This window comes from Lactuca virosa, unplaced genomic scaffold (assembly GCF_052849685.1).
Source record: "Lactuca virosa cultivar CGN04683 unplaced genomic scaffold, Lactuca_virosa_CGN04683_v6 scaffold_205, whole genome shotgun sequence".
Classification (NCBI taxonomy): Eukaryota; Viridiplantae; Streptophyta; class Magnoliopsida; order Asterales; family Asteraceae; genus Lactuca; species Lactuca virosa.
The window spans coordinates 1-10462 of NW_027629983.1; the positions used below are offsets into that span (position 1 = coordinate 1).

The window sequence follows — 10462 nt, forward strand, 5'->3', positions numbered from 1 at the left end:
GAAGCTCTACGACGTGACTTCAGGAATTATCCGTATTCACCAAGGATTCTTTCTTCGCGTACTTATCTTCTGAAAAGATCGATTCCACGTCGTGATTATCAAGTTCACGTCGTGGCCCCAGTATATTCTGTGAATTACTTCATCTTTTATGCTTCAAGCCTCCAATGTTCCATAAATTGTCACTTCTGGTCCCTTTATTCTAAAATGCTTTATTTTGTCTGCAAATAACATTTTATCCTTATAAGTACCATAATTCTATGCAAATAACCAAAATATTAAATAGAATGTAGATCAATATTGCCTAGAACTATGTATAAATATGGCAATATCAGGGTCCAAACCTCTATATAGGCTTATCTTAAGGCCCAACCACTTATTCCAGTCCCAATGATTGGCATTCTGATGGTCCAATAGCTAATAGTCCTCAAGGCCCAATTATGGCCCACTTATGGCCCAATTTTCCAAATTAGGCCCAATCCTCTCTAATGGGTCCTATCCTAAGGCCCAATGATTTCCTTAGTCCATAACATGTTCCCAATTGGGCCATTAAGGCCCAAATCCAATTTTAGGGTTTCTCACATAAAATATCGATTAGGGTTAAGTGTTCCTACTTAACCCATTAAGGACTTAATCCATTAAGTCCATTATTGCCTTAAGTTCATTTACCAATGATTATTAATAAATATTTTAATATCGTTAAATAATCTCGATGCGGTCCCGATAAGTCCCGAATTAGGGTTTCATGACATTAGGGTTTTCCAAACCCTAATTAGGGTTTTCCAAACCCTAATTAGGGTTTCCAACCCATCTTAACCCAATAGGCCCAAAGCCAAATCCTTAAGCCCATTAGGGTTTCAGCATCCAAACGAATCAAACACAATCATGCAAGCACACAGTCACCGACACGGCGGCCGGTGGCGGCAGGAGGCGGCAGCCACCACCGAGCCACCACCTCACGGTGGTGGTTAGGGTTTCTTTCCATTATTCCATTTTCGTTAAAATTTACAATGAAAAATTCCTAAAAGTAACACATATACTAACTAAGCTAAACATGCACACACATGTAACCACCTTGTGGTGGCCGGCGATGGCGATTGGTGGCAGCCACCACCTCATGGTGGTGGCAGTAGGATTTTCCTTCAAATTTCCGGCCAAACAAACATTCCAGCAGCCTCAAACCAACACCACAATCGAACATAAACACTATGAATCACTTCTGGCCGTGAACGGGTCCAGCCGTGAACGGGAACGAAGGGATGTTCACTGTGGGGAAAATGGTGGCAGTCCATCGACCACAGCAATGCAACAACCTCCGGCAGCAGCACGACGCTCATAACGTCCAACATCAAGAGGGACGACAGGGAAGAGAGAGGGGTGGCGGTACACGGTCATGATGACTGTCCTCGGTGTTCACAGCTTCGTCATCAATCGGACATCGACGGGGTGACGACGGTGAACGTGGGTCAAGGTAGCAACCCAAACGCGAACAGCAGCAACATCCTCGAACGGTTTCCCGATCTCTTCGTGCCTCTCCGTCTTCGCCGACGACGGAATAGGGTAGCTGCTCGGTGGTTCTTTGATGGTGGCGATGAGATGACGGCTGGGAGAGAGAGAGAGAGAGCTATAGGGTTTGTGGCTGAAGGATGAAGAGGAAGTGGGGGTGACGGTTGACCTCTCCTTTAGGGTTAGGGTTTGGCAATCCTTTAAATACCCGGTTCCATCAAGCTGTTTGCCATAATGACATAAACAGTCCCTCTCCATAAAATTCTTCCCAAATCAGCTCTCATATTTACCTATTACACCCTTGATCTCAGAATTCTTTTCACAATTAATCCAACTGTTACTAAACAACCCTTTAGCCTCCAAAATCTTTTCAAAATAAATCCCAAAATTACTTTTTGATCCCCGAATAATCCGATTTATAATAGTTGGCTTCTCAAAACCAACACCCCACTAAATAATATAGATTTAGGGTGACTATTCGTTCATCAATTTTATCTTTTTATTTATTAATTAAACAGGATGTTACAATCATCTTGTACTTCTTCACCTTCAAACCTAAAGTCAAAAACCCATCATCATCTTCGGATCCATTGGTTTTATTACTTGGACCAGGGAAGATGTTATGGCATGTGTTCTCTACTCCTTCACTGCATCTGTTCTTGGGTTGAGGTGGTTGTACTATCTCCCCTCCCCCCCGCTCCGAACACCTCATCATCATCTTGTACTTCTTCACCTTCAAACCTAAAGTCAAAAAACCCATCATCATCATCATCTTCGGATCCGTTGGTTTTATTACTTGGACCAGGGAAGATGTTATGACTCGTGTTCTCTACTCCTTCACTGATTTTGTTCTTGGGTTCACTTCATTTGTGTCCTCCCCCTGAAGCGAGCCCTCACTACCAAAAAATGGTATGGTTTCATGAAACACTATGTTACGAGTCACGTGCATCTTATCTACGAATGGATTGTAGCATCTATAGCTTTTTTTCTGGTCAGCATAGCCCGAGAAGATACACCTGATTGCTCCTGGTTCCAATTTTCTGATGTTTTGATGAATATAGGCGGTGCACCCAAAAATCTTTGGTTCAAGGCTATTCTTTACAGGAAGGTCTACTAGTTCATGTGCTTTTTGTAATGGAGTTTTGAATTCAATCACACTAGACGAGGTTCGATTCATGAGATATGTGGCGGAACGAACGGCTTCACCCCAAAATTTCCCGCGGCATATTCATGTCGAATAGTGATGCTCTTACAATATTAAGAATTTGCCTGTTTCGTCTTTCAGCTAGCACATTATGTTGTGGTGTCATAACGCATGAGGTTTGGTGTTGTATTGCATTTTCCCTACATAACCTTTCCATTTCGTTGTTGATGTATTCGCCACCATTGTCCGATTGTAGATTTTGGATCTCTTTTCTGTATACAGTTTTTATAGATTGACTCAACTCATTGAAGGGATAGTAAAACTCCTTTTTAATTTTAAGCAGAGACACCCAGTTCATTTGTGTACATTCATCAATAAAGGTTACAAAATACCATGAACCACTAAGAGTGACGATTCGAGTTGGACCCGAAACATCAGAATGAATTTTTGCAAAAGGAACTAATGTTTTATTACTACTAGGAACATATGAGATCTTCTTGTTTTTTGCTAACTCACATATTCCACATTTGAATTCACTATCTATTACATTAAAAAACAACTCAGGTTTAAGCTTCCTAATATAAGAAAATGAAAGATGTCCTAGGCAACGGTGCCATAACCATGCAACCGACTTATATGCTTGTGTTATTCCTGTATGATATGCTTGACCCTGATGATGTTCTTCAATATAGTACAACCTCTCGTGTCTAGTACCACAACCGAGAATCCGATTCGTCACCGTATCCTAAAACACACAGTTATTTGGCCAGAGAGTTACATATCAATTCAAAGCCTCAATAATTTGGCTAACAGATAGAAGATGAGATGATAGAGAGGGAACAACAAGAACTGAGTCTAGATCCATAGACTTTGATACTTTTACTGGGCCTTCACCAGTAACAGGTGCTTCACTTCCATTCGCTGCATGTATTTTTTTTATTTTGTTTTTTAATTTTGGAGTATAATTTTTCAATAGTTTTGAGGGATTATTTTTCATGTGATCGGAGGCACCAATATCTATTATCTAACTATCATCTTGAGGGGGATTCAAATGAAACATACCAGAGCTTGATGATGTGTGAGCAGCCATTGGAACAGGTTTTTCCTCGCTTACGGTTGAGGTAGCCACAACTGCTTGGTTGATTTTCTTTCTTGGCTTCTTTGTAAAATCCCACCATCTGGGTAATCAATAATTTCATAGCATTTTTGTTTGGAGTGCCCCTCTTCCCCACAGTGTGTACAAGTAAGCGAGTTCCCTTTTCCATTTGAGTTCTTCCATTTTTGTTTGGAGTGCCCCTCTTCCCCACAGTGCCAGTGTGGTGTGTTACCATACCAACCATTGTGCCAGGTAGACATAGTGACCATCACCACATAAGAAGCATTCTTCGGTGTGGGGTTACCACACCCACTGACCATTGTTGTGCCATATGAACATATTGCATGTTGCAGTGGTGCAATGATAGACCTTGATGGGAGCCCTTGGTACTCTTCAAATTTTTTGGCACACTTGATTTTTTTGATAAAATTTTGGTGTAATTTAATTTTCTAGTATTCTATCTATAAAATTTAGCATACGCCACTCCACCCACCCGCCTAAGGCGGTAAGAATCTATGACCTCTTAAAAAGGTAGGTGATATTGCACGACTTTTTTTTTATTCATCCACGGTTTTTAAAGTATATTGACTATTTTGCCCCTCATTTATACACTTTCCCCCTCTCTCAATCTTCTACCTAAATTAAAAATCACCCCAGAGTATCTCTTCTCTCCATAATCAACCATGAAGAAGGATCTCCCTATCGCTTCATGAGGCTGCAACAATCACCGCTCATGACCCTATCTTTGTGTTTGCAGATGCCGTCGTCGGCTACTCTAGGGCTAGCTGTTACACCTCCTTGGGTTTATTCGTCATCTCATCTCAGGCTACTTTATATCTATCTGCAATTAAACTAAGTTTTCTGTGGTATTTTATGTAAATTTCATGATTTTTTAATGTAATAGTGAATGTAGAGCAGTAGATATAGAGTTTTAAATGACAAATTTTGTGGATGTTTGAAGTTTACTGTTTAGAAATCAGCGCCCCTTCGTAATTTCCTGGAATGAGGTACAAACTTGATGTCTGATGCTTTGATTGTTTACATTTATGAAGATTAAGTTTGATTTTGGTTTTATATTTTTAGTGGATTTTGAGATTGAAACTGAAGTTAGAAGTAACACCTAAGTGAGAGAGGAATATGGGCAAAGGACAATGGTTTCAGCTAAAAACGGTCGTTAAGTTCATCTGTCACACATTGGGACCTGATACTTCCATGGCTCTTTATAGTATTTTTGATTTGATGCAATTTGCAACAGGTTCGAAGGCACGATGGTTCCAAGAAGAGGGAAAGCGGTGTTGCTCACATTTTGCACCTGTATTAATAGCTATCTTCCTTTTTGTGTACAGACGATCTAAAATGGGGAATTGGAACTGTATAGCTTATTACTAGAAGTGCATAAGGAAAAGAGCATATTTAGGTGGAAATGATGGTTGCAGGTGATGGGATTCTGTTGGAGATCATGGTTCAGAGGATCTCCAGCACATTGAGATGAGGAATGAGTTCATTTGGTGTAATTGTTTTATCAAAAATCACCGTTTGCCTTTGAATAAATTAATTGCATTCTAAAGATAGATGATGAAGGGCATAACTGTCAATTTACTTTAAAAATCCGTGGATGTTATAAAAAGATGTTGTGGAAAGTGAGGCATACTGATATTGTTAGCAAGGTTGGGTGCTTACGATCAAAAATTCAAAACTAGAGGGTAAGAATTGAATATTGAACGTCAAAAAGGTTTAAAACCTCGAAAGGAAAAAAGGGTTTTCCACTGTGAGGAATAATCGCAGGACCAACAGGAAAATGGAGGAAGAAGACGAAGATCCACCACTTGCCGTAGAGATCAACGAAACCCTAGACCATCAATCGTTCAATCAGTCTCTACAAAAGCACGAAAACATAGATGAACTTCCACCAGTTGGTGTGACTGTCATCACCGGCTATCTCGGCGCCGGCAAATCCACTGTATTATCCCTAATTCGACCTTATCCATTTCCTTAATTATTTTAGCACCGTTGTTATACACTGTCACCGTGTAAAGCTCACTATATAGTGTTTTGTTCATTCTAAATCGAGTCCGTTTGGTCTGGCATGCATATTCAATAGTCCCGCGTTATGCAATTGCAAACTGTACCCTAATTATTATACTAAAAAGTATATTCAGAGTTTTTTCTGGGAAGTCGAAACTTAATAGCGACAGTGTTGAATCAAATGGAATGATTTTCGAAGCACTTTCTTAACTCTTTGACCATTATAACTTTTATGCCATTTGAGAATCCTTTCAAAAAAACTTATTGAGGACTGTTGATTTTATTTCAGCTGGTTAATAATATATTAAATGGACAACATGGAAAGAGGATAGCTGTAATATTGAATGAGTTTGGTGAGGAGATTGGAGTTGAGAGAGCTATGATCAATGAAGGTGAAGGAGGTGCACTTGTTGAAGAATGGGTTGAGCTTGCAAATGGCTGCATTTGTTGCACTGTGAAACACAGTCTGGTTCAAGCACTGGAACAACTTGTTCAGAGGAAGGAAAGGTAATGCCTTTTAAAGTAATTTCCATGATTCCTTTGGGAATCTTGGTTTCTTTTTAAATTGCATATGCAGTAATCAATATATCATGCAAGTTCATATAGCAAAAAGATTTTAAATAGTTCAAGACTAACTCTAATATCTTTAAAATCATGTTATGTTTGCTTTTTGTGTATCTAGACTGGATCATATATTATTAGAGACCACTGGGTTGGCAAACCCTGCTCCTCTTGCATCTATTCTTTGGCTGGATGATCAACTAGAAGCAGCAGTCAAGCTTGACTCCATTATCACTGTAAGTTTCTTGTTTGAATGTAAAATTAATGTTTTTAATTTTGACTTCATATTAGAAATTTAAAAGATAAAATTAGCTTATGATTCACAACAACCCTTTGTTTAGAAACATGGGAAGTATTCTTGATGTTAAATGGCATCGATTAATCTCTAACTGAAATGATTATAAAAAGGGATACGTTTGTTATGGTGTTTGGATTCATCATTCATGAAATAATAAAACTAAAATCTTTAAATTACTAAACTTTATTCATGGACAGGTTGTAGATGCCAAAAATCTCCGTTTTCAGCTTAAAAAGCATCAAGATTCTTCCACATTTCCTGAAGCCTTCTTACAAATAGCATTTGCAGTAAGTTGTATATTCTTATTATTAGTTTTTTAATAATTTCATATGCTCATTTTTCATTTATCATTTCTTGTAGGATGTTGTAATTCTTAACAAGGTTGATCTGGTTTCTCCAGATGTTCTAGAAGAGTTAGAGAAAGAGATACATAGCATTAATTCACTTGCTGATATAGTTCATTCTGTGAGGTGTCAAGTAGATATATCCATAGTATTAGATTGCAAAGCATATGATGCTTCGGTTAGTAATTTAGCGTCCCTTTTTATTATAAAAAACATTTTTATTCTCAATCATTATACCAATTTGACATTTTTACCCCCAAAATCTATTGCATTACAGCATGCTGCACACCTGGAACAATTACTAGAAGAAAATAAATCACTAACTACAAAAGATCTTCATGATAGTGGCGTGAGGACTATGTGTATTTGTGATTCACACCAGCTTGATCTTGATAAGGTATCACTTTGTAACCTCAAAATATGTAATTGTTTAAAATTTTTTATTATTTTTATTATAGATTTTGTATTGTGTAGGTGCGTTTATGGCTTGAGGAGATTCTATGGGATAAGAAATATGACATGGATGTTTATCGATGCAAAGGTGTTTTGAATGTTGTAAACTCTGATGAACTTCACATAGTACAGGTAATCTTTTGTACAAATTTTGGGGTTAAATACAAGAAATAGCAATGTACTTTCATAAATGAAAGTACATTGCTATTTCATGCTATTTAAACCTTAACTTGTAAACGAAAGTATAGTGCTATTTCTTTAATTTGCAGGCTGTGAAGGAGATTTATGAAATAGTTCCCACACGAAAATGGAAAAGCCAAGAAAATAAAACGAATAAAATCGTGTTCATAGGTAAAACCTAAAATCACTACTCTTCTAATTAGGGTTTATACTATTATGTGATTGCCCTTGATTTTTCTTTTTGTTTGTTTTTTTTGTAGGGAGGTCACTAAATGAGGATATTCTTATTGAATCTCTTAGAGGTTGTGCTTCGACTGTGTGTTAATTGTTGTACTATTATAAAATTTTATAACTGTTATTTAATTTAATTTGTATTTTTTAAGGAGGTGGTGCGATTTTAAGACTATAAAAGGTTTAAATTTTATATAGCTTTCTTTCAATTTTTTTTTTTGTGGGGGTCTTTGAAATTTGTTTTTGCAACAAAAAAAAAGGCATTATGTACGTGTTTGGCAACAAGTATCTTTTTGTTTCAATTTCAAGCGTTTACAAAAATGTTTTTTTATGTAAAACTTAGACATTTTAAAAAGGGAAAAGGATACACTGTAGCTCTTCAAATGAAACAATTACATAAGAAGAATAAAAATAAAAAATAAAATCTTATAATAACAGTAATTAAGTTGGATAGTCATGGAAAATAAATTGAGCATTATACATTGGCATATGTACTTAATTATAGCAATATCATCCTAATAAAAAACTATAATTAGCCACACCGACACATATACGTGTCAGTAACTTTCAAAGTATAATGTTATAATCAACACAAACACACATAAGACATATTTGTGTAATTTAGTTATTTTAGGTGAAATTGAATTAGGAAATGGTAATATAATTTAAATTGAAAATATAATTCGTTAAACATCGTTAGAATATTACAAAAGAATGTCAAAGTATACTACTATGATGAGGTCTACATTTTAATGCACAACCAAACACATAGATAATGCTATAATCAACACGAACAGACACATAAACACATTTATGTTAAATTTAGTCATTTTTGGTCAAAAATAGTTAGTACATGGTCAAATAGAATCTTTTATTAAAAGCATCTTTCCCATATATATTAAGAAAAAAAGTATAATGATATAATTGGCCATATATTCAAAGTAGAATGCCTTAAACAACATTATAATATTATGAAAAAAAAAGATAAATGTGAATAGAGACAAATTTAAAACTAATAAGAGCATCATACTTTGGCATATATACTTAATTATAGGTATATCATCCCAATAAAAATCAAATGTCAAAGTATATTATTATAATCGGCTCTGCATTTTAAAGCACAACCAGACACAGACACATAGATACTATTATAATCAGCACAAACAAACACATAAACACATTTATATCATATTTTTAGCTGATAATTTCTCATAAAAATTTTCAATTTGGATTTATTTGAAACGTAAATAATAATATATAAGTTTTTCTAAACATAAAAATAATATAAAGATTTTTCCATATTTCTATATATATAACTAGTTGTATTTTTCTAATTACATCCATAGAATATGCTTACTTGCAAATCCTAGACTTATTATTAATAAACATTACATCATCCCATCAATCGACGACCAATGTTAAACAATGAGTATCATCTTTTGTAGATCAAAACGGTTCAACAACTTCACTCACTTGATTATTTATTTACTAAATCCAGTATTATTAACTTTTTGAGTTTTAAAAATAATATATTTGTTAAATCTTGAATCAGTCAATAAATTATCTAATTTCTTGAATTTCATACATACTTTTTCTTTGGAATGACATAAGGTTACGACATAAAGTTAAAAGAATTATGCCGCAAATTTTGTGACAAAAAAGGTATATAGGAATACACATTATGTGTAATAAATGAGGCTTTTGCATGTATATGGCATATTTATGTTGTGTGTACGTGAGTTTAATTTCTATAAAACGTGGAATCATATGTATATATCGTTTTCATGTTGTTATTCCACAATATAATCACTTAACCACCATAACCCTACGTTAAAAACATTTTATGCTATTTTGGGATGTTTGGGGTTGCTTATTAAAAACAAGTTATGTTTTTTTTTAATGATTTATTAACTTACGCAAATATATACAAATTGTTTTAACTAGCTTATTCGTGATTGGCTATGAAAAAAGAAATTCAAGGCTAGGATCCATATGATCTTTTACAGTTAAAAGAGTTAAACAAGTGAAAAAATAGTAAACTATTTTTAATATATAATACACTTTCAAACCAGTTAGAAGAATATAACTTATGAGAAACCGATTATTCAAATTAATAAATAATTATTGTTTCATTATATCAAATTCTAAATCAAAATCGCAATAAACTAATATATAGAACTCTTAATATATTTGTTTTGAAAATGATAAGCATATCTTATTTGATTTATAAAGATTTTGTTTATTTAAAAGAATGCATAATTTTCTCTTAACTCCGAGTCATCTACATACTTTTATGAATCACATCAACAATTCTTTAATATGTTTATCAAAATCTAAATATAAAGTTTAAGCAAAAACCACTAATTTTCCTTGCTTTTCATGTTCTACTAATAGTATATGATGCATTACTAGTTGTACCTTTTATTATATTGCATTATATAATTAAAAGCAAATAAAGTACTGAATTTATGAACTGTTCTAATTATATTTTACAAAACTATACAAATCTAATATTTACACTTTTATAATTAAATTCAATGTGTTATTTGTCAAAATTTAATTAAATTACTTAAAATAATAAAATTTCTTCTTCTACACCTAGAAAAACTGTAACATTGAATAATATT

At 34.6% G+C, this 10462-nt stretch overlaps 1 protein-coding gene across 1 annotated transcript; it reads left to right on the forward strand.

Moving 5' to 3' along the window:
* The first annotated feature begins 5486 nt into the window (after window positions 1-5486).
* On the forward strand, window positions 5487-8030 carry LOC145142383 (uncharacterized). Its single transcript, XM_079074764.1, has 9 exons — window positions 5487-5703; window positions 6058-6275; window positions 6451-6565; window positions 6825-6914; window positions 6988-7149; window positions 7249-7368; window positions 7446-7556; window positions 7694-7775; window positions 7865-8030. The coding sequence occupies exons 1-9, from the start codon at window positions 5542-5544 to the stop codon at window positions 7927-7929; spliced, it is 1125 nt and encodes a 374-aa protein (XP_078930890.1). The 5' UTR covers window positions 5487-5541; the 3' UTR covers window positions 7930-8030.
* Window positions 8031-10462: the final 2432 nt, after the last annotated feature.